Raw genomic sequence first — 22,643 nt, 5'->3', positions numbered from 1 at the left:
GGCTAAGGTTAAAGACTAACAACAATGAAATGTTGATAAGGATGTAAAGCAACTGGAGCTCTCAAATAAAATGTGAAAATAGCACAACCACTATGGGAAACTTTATGACAGTTTCTTGTAAAGGGAAACATATTTCTACACTATGATCCAACAAATTCACTTCTAGATATTTTCCCCGAAGAAAAGTCTCCCTCTCACTCTCTTTCTCTCTCACACTTTCTTTTCCCACAAAAATACTTAAATAAAAAACCCTTATAACAATTCTATTCATAATACCCCCAAATTGGAAACATTTCAAATGTCTATCAACAGGAGAGGGTATAAAAATTTGTGGTTTATTCATCCAGTGGAATGAAAAAACAGAATGACTCTTGAAACGTATAGCCTAGATGAGTCTCAAAACCGCTGTTGAGAGCAGGAAGCCCTTCACAAAAGAATCATACATATGATCACATTTATATGAAGTTCAAGATTAATATATTGTGACAGATATCAGTGGTGTGTTTGCCTATGAGGATGCATGGATTGACCAGAAAGGGGCACAAGAGAACTTTCTGAGATGACATAAATATAATAAATCTTGTATCAGTGTATTCATTTGTCATAACTCAAAGAGTTGTATACTTGAGGACTGTGCATCTCAGTCAAAGTAAATTTTACTTCAATAAAAATATAAAATCTCAAAAAAAAAATATGAGGGGTCTAACTGCATCATTTAAATAATCATTTTTCTCAGTGGGATATTTAGATCTCGAATAATCTGGTTTTTGTTTGTTTTTTACTTTCTTCTGTTCTGAAAAGCAATACATATGTGTATTAGTCTGCTTGGGTTACCAGAACAAAATACCATAGACTGTGTGGCTTAAACAACAGAAATTTATTTTCTCACAGTTTTGGAGGCTGGGCCTCTGAGATCATGGTGCCAGCATGGCTGGTGTCTGGTGAAGGCCTCTTCCTGGCCTGCATTCAGCTTCCTTCTCCCTGTGTTCTCGCCTGGTGGAGGGAGAGCAAGCCTCTGTAGTGTCTCATCTTTTAAAGCCATTAATCTCCTCATGAGGCCCCACCCCCATGACCTCATCTTACTTTAATTTTTTTTAATGATTATTTATTTTTGAGAGAGAAACAGTGCAAGTGGGGGAGGGGCAGAGAGAGGGAGACAGTATTCGAAGCAGGCTTCAGGCTCTGAGCTGTCAGCACAAAGCCTGACGTAGGGCTCGAACTCACAAACCACAAGATCAGGACTTGAGCCTAAGCCAGACACTCAACCAACTGAGCCACCTAGGCACCCCCTCGTTTAACTTTAATTTATCTTCCTAAGTTCACCATCTCCAATTATAAGCACATTGGGGGGTTAGGGTTTCAACATATGAAAACTAGGGGACACAATTCAGTCCACAGCAATATATATTCTAGAAAAAATGGGTAAGTGAAAAGAAAAAAAGCCATGTAATTACATTATCCCAATATAATTGTGGTTAACATTCCAATGTATTTTCTATTCAAAGTTATGTTATTTCGTCTTTTATGTGGTTGTAGTCAGTCCATACCTATAAACTTGTAGAGTGATCTTTTTAAGTACAGCATGAAGTGTTTTCTGTATTACTAAAATCTCATTTTATATACCCTGTTTTGATAGCCACAAAAATTTCCACTGAGTGGGTATGCTGTAGTTTATTTATTTATTACATTATTTTGTGATTGAAGGTTGAAATTCTTTCCAATAGTTTGCTAGTGTAAATAATGCTATGAAAAATATATTTGTGCAGGAGATTTTTTCTGTAACTGATATTCCTTTCTTGGGGTAGAATTCCAGAAAATGGAAATTGTAGGTTAAAAGGCTATGCTCTAATTACATGTTGCCAAATTCTTTTCCAAAAGGGTGTCCCACTTTGTACTGCCCCCAGGAGTGGGGCAGGAAGGTGCCGTATCTGTTTGCTCTTACGGGGCAGAGATCATTTCCACTAATTTGTGTGTTGGCCTGTTTCCACAGGTTAGCAAAGACAGCTGAAGCCTACTTGGGCAGGATTCCCCTGGCTCTTCTGGCTTAAGACCCTACCACCTCCTCTTCCTGGCAGCCTGTGTTCTGGGGCTCACCTAAACAAGTCCGAGTGGGAACAAGCCATCTCTTCCATCCATAGCCATGAATTTCCTCCGGCGGCGCCTGTCTGACAGCAGTTTTGTGGCCAACCTGCCTAATGGCTACATGACAGACCTGCAGCGCCCAGACAGCTCTACCAGCTCCCCTGCTTCCCCAGCCATGGAGAGGAGGCACCCCCAACCCCTGGCGGCCTCCTTTTCCTCTCCAGGATCCAGCCTCTTTAGCTCCTTCTCCAGTGCCATGAAGCAGACCTCAGCAGCCCCCTCAGGGCTGATGGAGCCTCCGGGTCCCTCTGCTCCCATTGTTCAAAGGCCTAGGATCCTGCTGGTGATTGATGATGCCCACACAGATTGGTAAGCCAGAATCCACAGTTGCCACCACCTAGGGGCAAGAAAGGCAATGGGAGCTTATCTCACTCCTGGGGAAGGGAGGAGAGGGGAAAGCTGAGAGGTTTGATGGTATCAGAGAGTGGCCAGAGGGACGGAAACTACATTTACTATGTGGCTACTGCGTGCCCAGCACCACGGCACCTGTTTTGTGCTTTACATTTACAGTCCTAATCCCTTACCAGCAAATCTGAAAATCCAAAAGGATCTGAAAACTGGAAAATATTTTATAATCCATGTGGCAGCAAAGCCTGATCTGAGGGAAAGTGAGACTGTAACAGTCTTCATTATACCACTCAGTGTGCTTGATCGTATGATTTATGCCAATCTTGATTTATATCTTTTTAAAAATTTTTTAAAACATTTATTTGTTTTTGAGAGACAGATACAGTGTGAGCAGGGGAGGGGCAGAGAGAGAGCGAGACACAGGATCTGAAGCAGGTTCCAGTCTCTGAGCTGTCAGCACAGAGCCTGATGTGGGGCTTGAACCCATGAACCAGGAGATCGTGACCTGAGCTGAAGTTGGACACTTAACCAACTGAGCCACCCAGGCGCCCCTTGATTTATATGTTAATACGTTTGCTATGGGGTGCTGCTCAGAGCTCACTGGAAGTGTTATATAATGTATGTGTACCATATTACCTTCCTAAAAATAGAAAACTTTAAAAATCTGAAATAACTCAGGCAGGTTACTTAACCTCTTTCAGCTTCAGCCATCGTCTGTCCATTCAGTAAGGTTGCTATGACGGTAAAAGAAATGAACAGAGACCCACAGTCCTTATCTGACACCCTTGAGACCAGACCAGATACTGAGTTTGTATCCCAGCTCTTCCGTGCACTGGCGATCTGACTCCAGAACCTGTTCTCAACATCAAACATGGGCAGAAATGATAAGCCTTCCAGCCTCTTGTTAGGCATGCCGATCCATGGTAAGCTCTCCAGAGGCAGAGACTAGACATGTGTCAAGGTCATTGAAGCAGTTCTACAAGTGGTTACTGAGCACCAGTTGAGTGCAAGTCACAGCCTTAGGTGCTCAGGCAAGTGGCGAGCAGACCCTGCTCACAGGGACCTGAAGTTGGAGGATAGGTGTCTACACCAAACTTTTGGTAGAGAGGGTGCTAAGTACTATCAGCCCTAGTTGGGAGACATAGAATTTGCAGTCTAGAAAATAAGGCCAAATGTGGAGACATGGAAGCCCTCCATCCAGGGCACTTCTGACAGTGAACCCATAAATGGTCATGGGGCTGGAGAGCAAGGTTGCATGCATGCGTCTCCAAAGGCTGCCACATAGTAGGCACATCGTAGACACCTAATAAATAGGTCTTAGGTGAATAAATTAATGCATTCAGTTCACTGAGCAGGTCCTAGGCTTTGCTGTTCTAACATGTGTGCACGCACTCAACATTCCCTTGAGAAGTTAACTCAAGTGGGAATGATTAAGCCTGTACTTTGGAATGGGAGATATTTATAGTGTATAATAGTCAGTACCATCAACATGAAAGCAAGTTCAGCAGGTGTAGACAGTAGTCTTTACTTTCCTGCTAAAAAGTTCGTTCTTCTTAAGCAAGGCGAAGTCATGGGCACAGCCTCTGTTTTGATCCAGTCTTCATTATCTTCAATATGACTGCTCACTTGTAGCATCCCATCTTGAAGCCTTGTTTATCTGTTTCTGCACTTATGCAAAGCAGCATCTTTTGATTCTGAGTTTAGCAGTTGATTTCTGCAGAGATTTTGCTTCCAGGCCCTCCTGCCTGTACAGCCTCCTGCTGCCTGTCTGCCCACTAATCAAAATGCCTGCATGGCCTTTGCAGTCTTCTTGTTTCTTTTTAACCCCATACTGGACCTTGGTTTTGAGTGTTCTCTGCTGACCATGTTATCTTGGCCTCAGCCAGGGTTTGCCATGATATGGCAATGGTCAAGGGTTATTTAAAAACCTCTTTATCAAGAAAGTTACTTTCTGTTTGGAGGGTGATCTGTAAATGACAGCATTGTACAATGGTGAGGAACACAGACTTCAGAGCTAAGCTGTTTGGGTTCAAATCCCATCTGTACCCCATAGTAGCTGAATGACCTTTGCAAGTTACTATACCTAAATGTGAATAAAATAGTACCTAGCTTGTAGAGTTAATTCATGTAAGTGGGTTAATATCTGAGTTAATATAAAAGTGCTTAGGATGTGTCTGGTAGATAGTAGGTGCTACGTAAGTGTATGTAACTATTACAGACTTCTGTGACCTATGCCACATTAATCATCTTGATGGCAGCCCCTCATAGCCATGTTTATTTAAATCTCTTCATCCTCAATAATGAGCAGAGTGGATTAGGATTTGTCCTACTGTGCAGAGTTTTCTATTGGTCACTTGTGCCTATCAGTTCCTGAGTGATAAGACAGAGTCTTATTAATCTCTGTCCTCCCAGTGCCCATGTGGTAAGTAGTACAGTGTGCAGGCACAGTGAATGAGGCTGAAATGCAATGAATGGCCTCACTCAAGTAACGTTTATTATTTTAAGTTTTTATTTTAATTCCAGTTAACCTACCGTGTTATGTTAGTTTCAGGTGTACAACATAGTGATTCAACAATTCCGTGCATCATCTTATGCTCATTATGACAAGTTCACTCCTTAATCCCTATCACCTATCTCACCCATCCAAGTAACATTTAAGTTTGACTTGGTTTTCATCTCTCTATTCTGCAGTCATGACCAATGTGTGAATTTTAGGCTGTGCATGCTGATGGGGGACATGATTTTGGCCAGAGGAATGTCTCCCAGTCTATGTCAATCATGCCTCTTTTACCAACATTTAATTAGGTCTCAGAAACAGCAATCTTTTTCTTGCCCTTCAGTGAGTAAAAAGGGAAGAAGGGAGAAACTGAGGCACATTAACTTTCCAGGAAACTAGTTATGAATCCATTGGACTTCCAGCCTACGGACACATCAGCTTCTCCTGCAGAGCTCCATCCTAGATTCTTCTCCAGCTTCCTAACCTCTCTGAATCTTAATACATTCCCAGCTTTCTCCAAATTGATGCTGGCTGCCTGGGAATCCCAGTCCTCCCCTGCAGAGTTCCCAAAAGATGCCTGTCCCCCGCCACCAGGAGTGGCCAGCAGGTGGCGGGCCAGCCCCACTGTCCCGGGCAGCTTTGGCAGAGTGTGGGCTGCCTGGGTCAGCCCCTGCCCGGCCCCTCCTCCATTGTGCAAACTGTCTCCTGAGAGGAAGAAGTTGTTACAGGGGAGAAGCCAGCTCACAGGGCCCCTTTTTTACCCCCCTTTGAGATGATAATGAAGGGGGAGATAGCCACTGTCTGGACTGAGAGTGAACCCACCAGGAACAATGCTGCTCCCTTTTCACCATTCTCAGGCCCAGATCCTCTGTCTTCCCGTTCTGGGTCCCGGGCCTTCCTGCAGAATCAAGTTTCCTTGTGCTGAGGGAGTTTGCAGGAAGCCCCCGTCCTCCCCTTCTTGGCAGAGGCCAGCTTGCAGACTCTGAACCAGCCTGGGGGCCCCCAAAGACTATCTGATACCTGCCAAGTGACCCAGGGGGAAGGACTTCTCATCCTCTGAGGAGAAATAGGGGGCCCTAAAGCTACCTTTGCTGGGAAAAACAACTCATGGTGATCTTTGTAAGATCCTACCACCTCTTGGGGTTGGCCCTGGAAGTGAACCCAGCAATGGCAGTGGTGTTTGGGGGACTTCGGGCCAGCCCCAATAAAGTCCAGCTCAGTTACAAGCCTGAACTCAAGTTTGTACTGTCTTTTGGGATGAAGGGAGATCAATCAGCCTTGAGAAACACAAGAACCAAAGGAAAGGAGAAATAAAATAAATGGATTTCAAGCTCAGTATTCTTCAGCCTTACTACCTGTCCACTCTTTCTCTTGCCTAGAATTTTCCAGCAGCCTCACTGGTCTCAGGCCTCTAGTCTTTACCCCTTGGTTACCTTCCATGTTACCACCAAAGCTTCATTTTGTGAAACACAGACCTCATCAGTTTGCCCCCACCATTCATCTCTTATTATAACCCTCTGTTGCTGCATCATTGTCCTCAAGTTCAAATTCAGTCCTCAGCTTGCCTGCCTCCCTCTAGTTCTGTCTCCAGCTCCACTTCCTGCTTTACTATTTATTCTGCAGAAATAACAGCAATCTGTGGTTCTTAAACACATTTGCCTTAGCACATTCTGCTTCCTGCTACCTGGAATGCCCTTCCCTATCTCATTTACTTGCCCAATTTCCATTCATCCTTAAAACCTTCTCAGGTGTCACCTCTTTTGTGAGGTCTACCCTGACACCCCAGACCCTGCCAACAGTGCTAACAACCACCTCCTTTATATAACATAAAGCATATTTCATGGTGCTACAGTAATTTCACACTGTGTGATCATTGGCTATCAGGTGGCTCTCTGTAATGCCAGAACAAGGCCTGTGTCGTATTCTTCCTTCTATCTTTGCTGCTTAACACACAGTAAATATTCAAGGAGCATACATCATTGCCCCCACTCCAGTTCCATGAGGATAACTTTTAATGAGCATAACAGGGCCTGAAAACCACCTTATCTTAGGGCTCAGCAGTATAATACATACAGTTGAGGAGTTTCTCTTTTTTACTCACTTTTGTGTAAAATCTTGGCTCTTTATTTTCCAGTATGTGAGAGTAACTGTAAGGCTGCCATTTGAGACTGTCTAAAAAAAGTTGGCACAAAATTTTATTATTGCCCACAGAATATACCAGAACTCCAGGTTTGATTTCAAAATCAAAATATTGAGCATGACCAAAAAAGATTGCTCATAATCGTACTTTGGTTGGGTGTACCTCCCTGCTCACAGTTTTACCTATAAGATCTCCAGAGGCTGGCTGGATGGAGTTGAGGAGAAGGGTGTTGGGGAGAAGGGGATAGAAGAACCTAAGCCTTTGCCCCCAACCCCTCCCTCCAGTGGCCTGTGGAACTCTGGCTCTCCTCTCCTCTTACCTCACCCATGGCCTTGTTCCCAGAATGTCTGCTATTCCATTTCAACAATGATCTATTGTTACCTTCCCTTCTATTCTCCACCCTTCCCTATGTTTCTTTTTTCTTTTATTTGTTTGGGAGGAAATGAAAAAGTATTCTTGATTTGAAACACCCCTCTGCTACTATACTTCCAGCCTGGAGTGTATCAGGCCACGTTCTCCTACTAAATAATGGTCAGTGATACCCATCAAATCACCTCGTGCATTTCTAGATTCACCAAGAGATGCTTTATGATCATTTGTGTCCACTCCCACTCCACCCACTCCCACCCACTCCCAGATGATATCTTTGTATCTCAGCACCTACAACGGGGCGAGCAATTAGTTAGGAAATGTCTGTTGATTGAATGAAGAACTTTGGAGGTGATGAGTTATTGGTAATGACGGACGAGGATGATGACAGTGACACTAAGGGGTAACTTGGATGACATTCTGAAATCCTCTTTTTTCCCCTTTCATACTAGATCCAACAGAAAGTCACAGTGGCCACATGAAAGCATTTACACCATGGAAATTGGCAAATGCTACAAAACGGGGCTTTCAGTTCTCCCCAGAGAGCTAGGTATTTAATCATTTGCCAACACAGCTCTGGTCATAGGCACTCACCTTGATTGTACATGTGAGGAAGCAGAGCACAGAGAGAGCCCAGGCACCTGCTCAGGGAACCAAACACAGGTGGGTGGCTGGGCTGGGACTTGAACAGGACTGACTTGTTAAGAGCCCTTTCTGATGGAGCCACAGCTCCTGCTGACCCCTGCACAGAACCTCGGTGTTTGGCAAGAGGTAGATGCTGAAAAGTCTTTGTCAAAAAAATGAATGAACACACAAATGAATAAACCATGAGCTCTTTGGGGTTGGGGTCATGTCTTCATCATTGTCATGTAGCAAGCACTTGTGTACTTTGCAGCACCAGAAAGGTTTTCATAGATGCTCTAAGTCAGATCTCCCAACAACTGGATGGAGTACTTTCTCTGCTCTCATTTTATACATAGGGAAAACTGCGGCCCCAAGCCCAAAATCAAAACAGATGTCAGGGGCATCTGGGATCCAGCTCAGATCATCCTGGACACCCTGTTCTCTCCTCATTTTTCCCACCTGAGTACAAGCCCTCCAGGGCTGTGCGTGAGGGCATTGGCCAGCAGAGCCTGCCCGAGAGGCTCACACATGCACACACACCCGCACACGCCCCGTGTCTGAGAGCAGTGGGAGGAGACCGGGTGGCAGGACTCCATGTAACAGCACTGCAGCCAAGCACAGGATCTTGGTGACCTCACCCTCAGAGGAAAGTGCCCCACCTCCAGCCAGGCGGCCCCACCCTTCTGGAGCCCTGTGGGCAGCTGGAAAGAGAAGATGCCAGGAGGAAAGGAGGCTCCTGGAGCCATACAGACACTCCTGATCTCAGGTTTGGGAGTTGCCTTTGGGCTATTTTCCTCTGTTCAAGGCTCCAACAGGATGTTTTCTGCTCTTTCCCCCTGTGTTTTGATATTAAATATGTGATTTCCTAACACATGTCAGACATGTTTCCTAAGAGACTTCCTTCCTAGGAAGGAAGATAAAATGCAGAGAACTCAGGGCTGGCAGGTGGCAGGTTGGGGTTGAAGTCCCAGCTCTGCCCCTCACTAGCTCTTAGCCAAGCTGTCTACCTTTCTGAGCCTCAGTTCCCTCATCTGTAAAGTGAGGACCATAATGCCACCACTGTCACTGTACCACTGAGCTCACAGGATTGTTACAAGGCTCCAGTGAGAGCGAGCATGCTGTTCCTCTCCCTTACAGGCGTTTTTCCATGCGTAGGGTTTCTTCACCTGTGCTGTGGTCCTGTGCTAGAACATGAGCTCCAGGAGAGTGGAGCTTAGGCCTCCTTTGCTTGAACACCGTATTCTTGGAGGCTAGCACAGCACCTGGCACAAGGTAAGATCAGGGATGATTTAGTTAACAAACAAACAGATGCTTTTGCCAAAGGCTGATCTTATTATGAAGGAAGAGTTTAGGATCAAGGATGCCCTGGGGGAGAGTCTCTCTCAGAAAATACTCAGCTGCCCTGGAATTCAGAAAGAGTACCTGAGGCCCACACTTTGCCCATGGCCCCCCCTCCTCCTTCAGCTGGTAACTCAGAGGCTCCAGGCTCCACTTGAGGGGCTGAACTGCTTCCGGCTGCTCTGACTGAAGGCCTGAGGAGATCAGGGCATGTTGGCAAGCCCCTCGAAGCCTTGCAGGGGGCCTAATTGGTCTCATGGTGACCAGGACATTCTGCTTCCCACTGTGCCGCCTACAGGGGGTATTTGAACGCCGAGCTGCCCTCACTAGCAGTGGCTTTGGGGCAGGGTTGCTGGATTCCACTCAGTTAATACTTTGATAAGCAATTAATTTATCTCATGCAGTATTTGGTATAGACTTATACTATCAAATTGTTGTTTGTTTATCCAAAATTAAAATTTAACTGGGTGACCCATCTTCCATCTAGATACCCTACTTACAGATGATGGCAACGAGAGACAGTTGCCACCATCTCAGCCCAGCTAACATGGGTCCAAATGAGAGGCTGGCCTATGCACTCTTGTTTCCTGGGTGGAGAACCAAAACAGGCCCCTCAGTTGACCCCATTCTCAGCTTTCCCTCCCTGTGACAAGGACTGAGGATTGTCAGTCACCAGCAGAGAGGAAGCAAAACTTGTAGACAGTCTAAAGGCAGACTGCCCAGGTCTCTTCTCCTTCTCTCTTGCATGACCTTGGGAGGTCTGACCTCTGAACCTCACATTCCTCAGCCGTGAGGCAGGATCATGGTATATCTTTTGCAAAGGGTCCTTGCGAAGATTAGAGACAATGGCACGGATGGGGCTGGGACAGGGCTTAGCTTGTCATAACAGGCACTGAAATGGTAACTGTATTAACAATTAATTGCAATTACTAATTACTGATTAATATAATAGTGCTGGAAGCCAGGGGGAAGGAAGCCACTTGGCATGCTTCTCAGTTCAGCTGGATATGCTTGAGGGCTGTCTTCCAAAAGGCCTGGAGGAGGGGTGTCTGGATGCTGGTAAGCTGGCAGAACTCTACTGTGAAGATGACAAGATGGAGGCCTGAACTGGTCCCCTCCTCCTAGAGGCGCTTAGGGGCTCATAGCTGAGACACACATCTTTCTGTTGAAGAGACCTGGCTCTGGGAAACAAATCTTTACATCTGTCCCCGTCACTTCCTCTACCCCTAAATCTCCCTTTGAACAAGGCAAGCCTTGGCTGTTTCCTATGAGGAAACACAGGGATGGAAGGGAGAGGAAGAAAGGAGAGACCTAATGTCACCTTCCTCACTCATTCACCAACTTACACAGGCCACCCAACAGCACCTAGAGTGGCTCTGGACGTCTGGACTCACCCCTCCCACTCTGGGCACCTGCCCTGCACTCCTGCCCCTCCCCCTTGGGTCCCTGGCCCTGGAGCCTGGAGGAGGGGAGGGGCCTTGGGCATTCCCCAGCAGCCTGCCTAGTCTCCTGGAGACAGGCTCCGTTTTCCCAGGCCCGGCCCCTTTTATCAGGGAGACAATGTACGCACACAGTGAGGGCCTTGTGTGGCACCCAAGCCCCAAGCCCTTTGACTTGAGGAATTTTTCAAGTGCTGACCTCTCTCCGTGAGGTCTTCCTGCTGTCCAATCCTGAGGCCTGGTGCCCCTGCTGCTTCCTACCCAACTCTTTCAGGGAGAGAGAGAGAGGGAGGGGGAAAACAGTGAAGAGCTGTCTCTCGCCCTGGTAGAGTCTTCATCCTCTGAAACTGGCTGGAAAATCTGGGGGAAATGTCTTTGAGCAGAAGGGAATGTGGGGAGAAATCTGATAGATGCTGTTTCTTCCAGATTCCTCCCTTCTCTGTTGATGCTATGGGATCATAGTGGAGCCACTTTTCTCTCTGGGCCTCATTTTCCTCATAAGTCAAATGATGATGGATTAAGATCCAAAAGACAGATTCTATCAGGACAACATTCAGATTCCCAAGAACCACCCTACACCTTCTGTATTAGACAGAGTTCTTTGTTTGCAAGAAAAAGAAACAGACTTTGGCAAAATGGGGATGTTTTAGATGTGGGAGGCTCACAGAATCAAAAGAAAATAGGAAGACTCAAGTCTCAGAGAGGCCAGGACCCAGGACTCCACTGGGATCTAGGAGTCTGGGACTTGTGCAGGCAGCCTTCTCTAGAGAAGTCAGCTCATGTTTCCTCCCAGCCTCTCTGCTGACAAATCAAAATCTTGGGGAAGCACAGACCTGGCTGGTTCCACAGTATGTCCTGGAACAGTTCTACCAAGACCACGTGCAAGAGAACTGCTTGGTTCCATAAGTGCAAATGCAAATGGAGGTACTGTTACTGGAAGTTCAAATGTGCGCAGGACAGGCCACACTGCAGAGTGCCCTTAGAACTACTGAATCAGAATATCCAGAGTGGAGCTTGGGAAATTGTATTTTTTTTTTTTTTTTAAATGATGATGGCCAAGCTTAGAAACCATTGAGTTACAAGACCTCTTTCATTACAAGACTTCTTTCATGTGGTTCCCAACTGGTAGAGCTGGGAACAGTGGGGCCAACTAAGCAGGAGATCTATTTCAGTTCAATATATAAAATGGGAAAGTCATACACAGTCAGGTGGGCTTCCTGGTGAGGGAGTGAGCTCCCCATCATGCACAACCGGGCTTGGCATTTGGAAGGAATAATGCAGAAGATGCTCCAACTATAAAGAGGTTGGCTTATAAGCCCTTGCAGGAGTCTTGGGCCTAAAGCTTTTTGTTTTTTACTCTATGCCTTTATGTCTCAGTCACTTCTCTTGACTTTGTCGTGCTTTTCTCTGAAGAGTTCAACTGTTTACCTTATGAGTTTCTCCTCTCCCTCCAAAACGTGGTTTTCTCACCCTGGTCCTCTGAATGACCTTTCATGGAGTCCCTGAGATGCCATGACTTTCTTAGCAATAGCTGTATCAGTGTTGGAGTCTATAGACTTTCCCCTGCCTGGTTACAGCCTTGCCCTGGGGAAGGCAGCTCATTGGGCAGATGCCAGCCTCATTACAGAACGTCTCTTCTCCTGGGGCCTGTGGAAGCCTGCCTAGGACGTGTTTCCTTGGCAGGAGGCAGGCTATCTGTGATGGTAAGGGAGAAGATGGTGCTTTGTGTCCATTTTCCTGACCTCCCACCCTGGATCTTCAGGAAGGGTAAGGGTGTGTGTTTCCTGAAGATTTGCACTGAGCCGATTGCCATCTTCAGAATAGAATTAGTTATATGAGGGGTTGCCTGTGCAGCTGCTCACAGAAGACAAGATGGTCCGTGAGTGAAGGGGCAGGTGGTAGGAAAAGGCACAGGCATAGAGAAATATTTCCCTGCTATAAGGAAAACAACAGCACATGATTTATGACAAATGGTGTCTGCCACTTGGTTTCAGCTTCAGCAAGATGACAGAGCAGTGGGGACTGTGTTGGGTGTAAGAACTGATGTCCCCTCTGAAGGCAGCAGCTTCAGTTCACTCACCTAGTTGTTACCATGCAGGAATAAGGGCCTGGTGTTGCCAAATCATTGATTTTCCAAGGACAGCCAAAAATCTGAGGTTTTATATGAATTTTCTATTGTAAAATTGTAAGTAGTCAATTTAAGTCCAAAAATAAGACTGTGGACTTCATGAAGTGTACCAGTTGGCAACTTCAGATAAAGAAGGTGGGAGTCAGGATAAATGTGTATTCTAGCTCCTCTTCTGGGTTTCTTTCCCAGCTAGACTATATGTACCACAATGACAGGAGAGCTGTTTTGTTTAGTGCAGTACTTAGGGTCTTGTGCAGTGCTGGGCACACAGTGGACCTTGGATAGATGGGTGGATGGATAGAAGCATGCATGCATGCATGGGTAAGAGATTGGATAGATGCATGGGTGAGTGGATGGATGGAAAGGTAAATAAATGGATGGATGTAGGGAGGAAGCGAAGAAGAGAAGAATGGATGGAAAATAACTTCTCTCAGCCTTTTCCTTCTGTGCCCTGCACTTCACACCTTGAAAGGCCTCATACCCTGTTTCTTTTTTTCTATTTATTTTAGAGAGAAAGTGTGCATGTGGGGAGGGGGGGGGAGAGAGAGAGAGAGAGAATCTCTCCATCCCACAACCTGGGACTCCATCCCATGTGGGGCTCCATCCCAAGATCCTGGGATCATGACCTGAGCCGAAATCAAGAGTTGGCCGCTTAACCAACTGAACCACCCAGGCACCGCCCCCCGCCCCCACTCCCCCTTTCTAAATCAAACACTCAATATTCTCATGGTCCCTTTCTCATCCTCCTTGTACCATCTAAATCCCTTTTCTGGAATGATCAAATGTTAGTCACTTGTACCTTGGTATGAATAATCTTTCAGTGTATTACCTTTCAGTGGGCATTTCCCCAGCTTGGGCTCTTAGCAGAAGCTCATTAAATGTTTGCAGGAGCAGAGAGAGAATGGCTTAGCTTTCTAGATGTTAACTAATTCTCTTTGTGTAATAAAGATTGTGGACTTTCAGATATCTGTAAGAATGAAGGTGACACAGTGTAGTGTCTTTGGCAAGGAGAGGGGTAAAGACTGAGATGACATTCTGGCCCAATTTCTGCAGTCATGGTGAGTGGGTGGCTGATGACTTTGTTTACTCTAAAGGCCTATACTGGGGAGGAAGAGGAGATCCCAGGGAGCAGTCCAGGCAGGTTTCCATTAGGCTAGACATGAAGGAGGAGTTTCATTTAGAGCAAGGAAGACACTGCCACCTTCCTCCTCTTGGAGGGAGGAAATGACATGTCACTTTGCCAGGGACACACCCAACTGACCTCAGCCCTCAACCCATCCTGGTGAAGGTCAAAAGGGAAAGAGAGAGACATTTAACACCTGCCATGTGTCAGGGATATCATTCATGGGCACTTACAGATGAAACTGGGGCTTAGGAAGATTGATGTCTGTCTGAGGCAGTACAAGGAAATAAATAGAGCTGGACAGGACCTGAGTCTGTCTCCAATGCTAGCAGTGCCCACCTACTTCTTTGCCTGGAGAGGTGAAGTTCCACCCTCACAGCCCACGAGTGAGTAGCACACTTGCTAGTACATTTTTGCCAGGTTCCCAGAGTCCTTCAAATCTGCATTCTCATGCTAACCCGTGGGTAGATCTTACTATCCCTATTCTATAGATGAGATGGTAACAGCTTGTCCAAAATCGTGTAGCTTGTCCAAAATCGTGTAGCTTGTCCAAAATCGTGAGGCTGTAGTGCCTCAGCTGCCAACTCAAATCTAGGTCTTCTGCACCATGCCTGTTACTCATCTTTCCTGCATATTTAGGACATGCCACTGGAAAATTCGTCACCTCCCTGAGTACCCCCAGCATCTGCCCATGTCATTTGCCCTTGTCTGTGCCTTTCACACATACACACACATCCAGGCCCTCTCACATTAATCTTTGTAGCCCTTGCCCTGGCAAAGAATAGACTCCAAATATTGGATGGATTGATGGATGACCTGGGCCACTTCAACAGGGAAGTAGCTCCTGACCCTTAGACTAGGCTGGATGCCCCTTCTGTGGGCTGACCTGGATCTTTGTGCTAGTGCCCTGTGTGGTCTTTGTCCGTTTATGAGCCTCTCCCTCCTGTTAGGTAGTAAGTTCCCTGAGGCCAAGGACTATGTTGTCTTCATACTTGCTTCCTTAGAACCTATAGGCTCTGGCCCTTAGTAGCTGATCAATAAATATGTGTTAAGTGTGCTTTGAAGAAGACTTCCCTCACCAACCTGAGTCAGATCTCCCCTGCTCTCCACATCTCATCATCGGCCACTTTGTGCATTTTATTCTTACTCACTATTTCTTTTTCACCTGGTTAGTTTTCTGACTTTTCTGGGAGGCTGTTAAGTTCCACAAGAGCAAGCACTCTGTTAGCCTTTTCCCCTTAGGCCTAGTAGGGTGCCTGGTCTATATGAGGCTCAGTAAATGGTGGTTAAGTAAGGGAGTGAATAGTGACTGGATCTACCCATGAAAATCTCCTTTCCTATTATTGTCAGAAGCCAATGAGGGGCCATTTGTCATATCCTGTGGCTTGGGGCTCTATTTTCTTACCTCTACAGATTCCTGTATGGGTGCTAGGGGCCTTGTCACTCTCAGAAGATCCCTCCCCTCCCTAACTCATTGGAGTTTTCTAATTGCAAGGTGGTATGGAAAGGCTGCCCCATCATTGGAGAGTTCCCTCTGGCAGTGGGAAGGGGCCAGTTAGGTTAGTTGTTTGTTTGTTGTTGTTTTTTTTTAAGTAAATAATGGAGCTAGACTGGATCTCTGACTTGGACCCCTGTGTTCAAAGTTCCTGCTTTCGCCACACCTCCAGCCAGCCAACGTGCTATGTGATCCTCCTCATCTTGCTGACTGCCCTGAGCCTGTCTACCTTCAGTGATTTCCTAATTGAGCCATAGTCCATCTCTCTCTGCTTAAGTCCAGGCTGCAAATAAGCAACCAATATGTTGCATCAGAAACATGAGACTCTTCTGGGCCAGATCACTGCCTCCCTGCCCCCCATCCATCCCCTTACAGGGGGGACCTGTGGGAAGAGAACTGTGCCTGAGACAGAACATTCCTGACCCCTCCTCCCTGGGAAGGGCATAGCCAAGGCCCAGCCACATTGACTCTACATCCCAGACACATTTATTAGGAGGGTGCCGCTTGGACACAGGTGGATCCTGTTTGTGCTAATTCTCCTCTTCCTTCTGCCCCTGCTGTCGCCATGAAAGAACTTAGTACCCGCTCCTCATAAATCTCTCTCACACACCACATCCCGCCTCCCCAAACTTGGGATTTCCCACCCCAGGCAGCGCTGGTTTTATAATATTCTCCTTCCTAGTGCCTCTGATGTGGCAGTAAAATATGAGACCACCCACAGAGAAGGAAGCTTCCTGGAATCAAGAGTTTCCCCCACCCCCTTCCCAAGGCCAAGGCCTTGAGTGATTGGCTGGGATATTCAGGAGCTCATTATAAGAATAAACATATTGGGGCATTAGAAAGAGGTCTGCATTAGGAAGACGGCCTTCAGGCACAGTGAGGCCATCCGTTTTGCCTGGGGTCAAACAGCCAGGCAATTACAAAGGCAGCAGTCCCAGCCCCCAAGGCATCTAGAATTCCAGACCATCCCTACCCTTCCCTCTGCCAGACAGGACTGTTCAGAGGCAGCTCAAGCCTGAATGAGCCCCCGGCAAGGAGGCAGCAGTCTGTGTGGCCTGTCAGGAGACAGACTTCTGACTCCCAGCCAGGCAGGGGGATGGACTGCCTGACCCTCAGCTTCAGCCGGAGTCCGTCTGCCAGGCTCTGCAGTAAACATTCCAGAGATGGGCAGAACAAGTGTTTCTCCTGGGAAGGTGAGGCCTTGTGAAGGCTAGAGCTGCTTGGGTGGTATTCGTATAGTACAAAGTGCTCTGGGTTCTGGTTAGAATCGAGCTGAGGGCTACCAGTCATTCAGGTTGGACACTGTACAACGACCCCACGTTGTAATCAGTGCAGATTTGTAAGTGTATTACAGCAGTGTGCCAGTAGATGACAGTAAAGTGTCTTGAGGACAGGATACATTATGGCTTCTCCTTGGAAGACTATTCATTTACCCAGTTAGCAAACATTCGTTAAACATGCGCCTTGTGCCCTGGCACTTTGTGCCAGACACTGAATTCATTGAGCACTGACACACAGTTTCAGGTTTCCAGGAGCTCACAGACTAGGTGTATGGGGACAGGGTACAGATAAACGCTGTGCCATTACAACATGGAGTGGTACATCTTTTCATGGTTGTGAAGTACAGGATGCTATAGGAACCCCAAGGAGGAACACCTAACCCAGCCTCATTAGGGGGCCACTATCAAGGAAAACTTGATAGAGGAGGTGAGTGAGGATCTTGGAGACAGCCAGGCAGAGAAGAGCAAGAAGCCATCCTAAGGAGAGAGAAGAGCGGGTGCAAAAGCTCTGTGGTGTAAAGTGTAGGACGTGGCTAGGGAGTTGCAGGAAGTTGAGTGTATCTGTGAGGTGGACAGAACACCAGAGGAGAAATGGGCCAAAGTCAGCAAGATCCTGCTGATCCTGAAAATCTAGAAGCACAAGATCTAACTCACTGGTGCCACTTAGAGTTTATATGTATCTTTAACAGGGACTTCTCCACCTGGAATGTGTGGGGACTGATCCCTGCCCAACCTAGTAGTGTCTAATAGGAGGAGGGATATGAAGGTACTAGCAAGCCTTATATACCAACGGTGTCTATTATTATTATCATCACCCATCGTTCATTGCATTGATGGAACAGATCAAAAGGAGGTGAATCACATTTCTGTTTCGTAACCTCCATGAGGGCACAGAGGAAACACTCAATATTTCTTTGTTGTTGTCGATTTTGTTTTAGGCTCTGGGCTATATACTTTGGAGCTTACTATGTGCAGAAACTGTTCTCAGTGCTTTATACATCTTGTCTCAGTTAATCTTTACAACAACGCTGTGAGATACTTACTTTTACTGACCCCACTTCCGGAATGTGGAAACAGGCACACGGAGGTTGAGTGAGTTACCCAAGGTTGCACAGTGAGTGAGTGGTAGAGGTGGGATTCCATCCATGTGATTGCCCTGAACCTACTACACTCTATTGCCTTGTTGCATAGAGGATCAGGTGAATTTATCACCACAGCGTTGGCTATAGATGTTATCACCACTTGACAAATGAGAAAACCATGACCTAGAAGGGTTAAGTAGCTTGGCTTAAAACATGTGATGAGTGAGTTGTAGGGCTCAGATTTTGCCCAAGCCATGCTTTTTCCAGTGTACCAGTGATTGTTCTCATTAGTTACTATTCTCAAGTCCCAGGCCCACGCAGTACTTCTTTTAAACCTAATGTAGAGGGAACCTTGCCCTAAGTCCTACTCCAGACTTTATGAGCTGTACCCCTTCTGACAGCAAAGGAGGGCCCTGTACCAGGACCCTACAAATTATACCCTTCCACCATCCAGTGGATACAAAGAACCCTAGAATTACTTGCCCAAAGGGACCCTGGCCCGATTCCATGCCCTGCGTAGGCCAATTCCCTGGTCCATCCTTGGAAGGCATGGCGAAGGAAGAACTGTTGATGGGGGAATGAGTGAAGAGATGAAGCATGGCATGTGGGCTGGGCTATCCAAAAGCCTGCACAAGAAGCCCAGGTGATGCAAGACTGAAAGGAGGGTGGGAGGAGAGTCAGGGAAGACTGTAGGAACCAGGAGAAGGCAATCCCCATGCCGACTTGCTCTGGGTAGAACTCTAAGAATTCCAAGAAGTCTGAATTCTGACCCCTCCAGGTCATGATGTAGTTGTCTTTGTCAAGGAAGGAAGACGGGCATTTTTTATTTAAATGTTTGCTAGTTTTATTTATCAATTGTAAATATTAGACATATGATGTACATAAACATTTGTTCTTTTGCCCCAGGCCCCACAAATATTAGAGGTGGACTTATCCCAATGTCTGCAGTTTGCTGACACTACCTTTAAAGATTCATGATAAAATTCACAAACTATGTGGAAAGGTTCCCTTTGTATGAGCCTCACAGTACATTTTGTCAAATGCCATGTCTGAGAAAGAAAACAAAATCTTCCTTTCAAGTCACAACAACAGCTCCTATACCACTAGAGTTTTGCCTAGTTGACATCTAGGCCTGTCAACATAGTAAGAAAAAGTAATCTTAATATTAACAGCTGTCAGTCAGCGATTTGGGCAGTCTTAGAAAGAGATGAACTCCACTGGCATCAGCCAAGTGTAGGTAGAGACTCTCTGGAAGCAAACAGGCTGAAGCTTGGTCAGAGAATTTATAGAAAGATTCTTTTTTTCACAAATGGAAGGCTGAAAAAATAGATGGTAACATGGATGTTCCAGGAAAAAGAACTAAGATTCTTGGATATACTACTTACAAATTATTGATAAGAACTCAGTCACGTGGCCACCGCTAGCTGAATGGAGAGTTGGGATATTTATTCTTTTGTGTGAGTGTGTGTGTGTGTGTGTGTGTGTGTGTGTGTGTGTCCCAGTCTGTAAACTCTCTTACTGTGGGGAAGACGGGAATGGGTATTGGAACCAAAAGCTCTCTCTGCCCCAGAAAGGTTTATGGAAATGCTTAACACAGTGCTCAGTTTACAGCAAGTGACTAAGAACTATTAGTTTTCTCCATACCAAAAATCCAAAAGAGCAAATGGAAACTTTTATTACTTTTGCCTTGTGTGTGGGAGGACATCTAAACCTAGAGTACCCCAACATTTGCTGCTCTTTTTCAAGGTTGAGCAAAAACATAGATGTGGAATTAGAAGGCCAGGACTCTAGTCCCTTAGGCAAAATATTTCATTCCTCTGTGTTTCAGTTTTCTCTTTTATAGGATGGAAATAATAATGCCTTCTTCATGGTGGTGGTTGTAAGCATTAAATGAGAAAGGCTATTATAGGTTCAAGCATACAGAACAGTTTCTGAAACGGAGTAAATGCTCAACAACTGAGTTTTTTTCCCCCATCTATCTCCACTCATTATTCATCCAGCAAATATTAATTGAGTTCCTACTGTGTGTTAAGCACTCTGTCAGGTTTTGGGAATATTTGGTCCTTACTCCAAGAAGTTGTGTTATAGTTTAGTGAGACACAGGCATTAAACAGTTACTAATTATAACTAACTATAATTGTAATGAGTGCTATGAAAGAAGAGTATGAAAAGAGAATCTATATGAGAAGAGAAATGAAGGGGGTCAAGATTAGGGTGCTTATTGAGAAAAATGGGCATTTGGATGGATTTGGGAAATAATTAGAATGTAGAATCAGTGGGGATAGGGAGAGAGAAAGAGGTAACAAGAAGGATGTCTACGTTTCTGCCTTGAGCAATAGGTAGATGAGAAGATAGGAGTAGGATATAGTGGAAAGAAGATAGATGGATGCATGGATGCATGGACTCATGGATAGATGAGGGGACAGATGAGGGCTGCTTCACTGGACAGATGGACAAATGGAGGAGTGGGTGGATAGATAATTTATGGAGTATGGGGAGTATAACTCAATAAAGTAATAAAATAATTCTGCACTATTTATTTATATAGGATTCTTTATCTCATTTGATCCTTAAAATAGCCCTTAGAAATAAGTCATGCAGGTATTAATATCTTCCTTTTACAGATTATAAAATTGAAACACAAGGATGCCAACCAGAAACAGAACCTGAGTCTCCAATCTTCCCATCCAGTAGTCTTTTCCTTCTTGTACATAGTATATACAAATAATGAGAAAATCAGCAGTGAGGGTAGGAGGAGAGAGCATGAAGTTACAAATGTGTCTGATATGTACCCCTGGGGGTAAGGACTTTGAGAGAAGGGAGAAAATAGTAAAGCAGTCTTTATCCTTACTCAGTAGTATTCTTCCTCTCTTCAACAGGGCCAAATACTTCCATGGAAAGAAGGTGAATGGAGAGATTGAAATCCGAGTGGAGCAGGTAGGTTGGAGCTCAGTCTTCCATGCTATTGCCCTGATGTTTTCCACAGCTGGAGCCTTTCCCAGGAGCAGCCTTTGTCCTCATCTTATGTGGCTACCATGAGCCAAGATTACTAGAAAATCCTGGCTTATACCTGGGAGTTTTATTACATTTCAGAATTATTTAGTTTAATGTTTTTCTGTTCTAGCAGCAGAACCTTTCTTCAAAGGAAATCTTACGTAGGAGCCTATTCTACATACTAGAGACAAGTAGAGGTTCTCTGACGAAATACACGTGGGGGACCCAAAAATCTGTCTGCTCCGTCCTGCTCCATCTTCCCTATTCTCCCCATGGCCCCCCAAGGCATCTCCTTGGCACCAGTGGATTAGGGAACACAGTGGGTTCGAAGCCCACCTCTCTCATTTAATAGGTAATGAGCAGGTGAACTTACTTGCTCTGTGCATCAGTTTCCTTGTATCGTTGTTGTTGGGATTAGATGATTTAAAACCTCAAAAGAGGCTAGAATTATGAATACTGGCTCTTGTTGTTACTGTTAATATCAGCATCCAGACACCTTATTTTATGGGGAAAGAAAGAACAGACTTGTTCAAGGCTACCTAGGAAGTCAGTGGCAGAAATAAGATTAGAACTTGTGATCTCCAGATCTAGGGCTCCTCTCGTTCATTCAGTGAGCACTTGTTGGGGACCTACTAAATGCCAAGCATGGTGCTCAGCCTTAGGGGAGCACATCAGAGCATGGGCTCTGGAGCCAGAGTGTAGGTTTGAATCTCGATGCCACTCCTTGGTTGAGCAGTACTTAAGCTCTTAGTGGCTCCATTTATCTATACAATTGGGTAGTAATAGCATCAATTTCATAGGGTGACTATGAGGATCCAATGAGTTAGTCCATGAGAAGTACTTGGAACAGTGCCTTTCACATACCAGGCACTTAGTAAATGTTATTCATTTATCATCATCATCATCAAAGACAAATAGTTAATAAGATAGACAAGGTCTCTACTATAAGATGAACTCTGAAAAGTGCAATAAGAAAATAGAGAGGTGTGACATTTTCAGCATTCTTTGAGTTTGGTGTGTTGGAGAAACAGAAAGCCTTTCTGAGTATCCAATTTGAGTTGGCTTAGTATTAAAACACCTTAAACTTGAATTTCAATTTGATCCTGTGGCTTTCAAGTCAGTCCAATGTCTACTGGTTTTCCTTCCATGGCAAAGAGCAGGTTATTTTTGTTCACTTAACAAATATTTGTCAAGCGTCTACTCTGCTAGCTAGCTAACATGGGGAAAGAGGATATGGAGACAGAGGCTGTGTCCCAAAACGTTTGTGGTCTAGGTAAGGCAGGGAGATAAGTCTTCACAGAACCTCAACACAAGTGGAATCCAAGAGAGGTCCAAATTTAGTGCTAAGGGCAGCAGAGGCCACAACTAATTGAGGGAGTCAGGATGGCTCTGAGGAGAGGGTGGCATTTGGAGGGCATCTTGAAGGATGGGTAGGATTTCAATAAGTGGAGATGGCAACATGAAGAGCATATGAGAAGGAAGCAGTGTGAGGAATTTTTTTTTTTAATAGTTTATTGTCAAGTTGGTTTCCACATAACACCCAGTGCTCATCCCCACAAGTGCCCTCGTCCATGCCCATCACCCCCCTTCCCTCCCCCCACCCCCATCAGTCCTCAGTTTGTTCTCAGCGTTGAAGAATCTCTC

General features: G+C 45.5%; 1 protein-coding gene across 2 annotated transcripts in view; it reads left to right on the top strand.

Annotated features, from left to right (window-relative positions):
* The first annotated feature begins 2,125 nt into the window (after positions 1 to 2,125).
* SYN3 (synapsin III) overlaps positions 2,126 to 22,643 on the top strand; it is a 416,215-nt gene continuing 395,697 nt past the window's right edge. Inside the window, exons 1-2 of one of the 2 annotated variants that reach the window (XM_077762027.1) lie at positions 2,126 to 2,451; positions 20,885 to 20,942. In XM_077762027.1, coding sequence (XP_077618153.1) covers positions 2,141 to 2,451; positions 20,885 to 20,942 — 369 coding nt within the window. In that variant the 5' untranslated portion in view covers positions 2,126 to 2,140. The remainder of the gene's footprint in view (positions 2,452 to 20,884; positions 20,943 to 22,643) is intronic. The other variant, XM_077762025.1, reaches the window with a different exon arrangement.

Source organism: Crocuta crocuta, unplaced genomic scaffold (assembly GCF_008692635.1).
Source record: "Crocuta crocuta isolate KB4526 unplaced genomic scaffold, BGI_CrCroc_1.0 scaffold193, whole genome shotgun sequence".
Lineage (NCBI taxonomy): Eukaryota > Metazoa > Chordata > Mammalia > Carnivora > Hyaenidae > Crocuta > Crocuta crocuta.
Note: the sequence above shows the minus strand (reverse complement) of the source record. Positions and strands in the feature narration are given on the sequence as shown.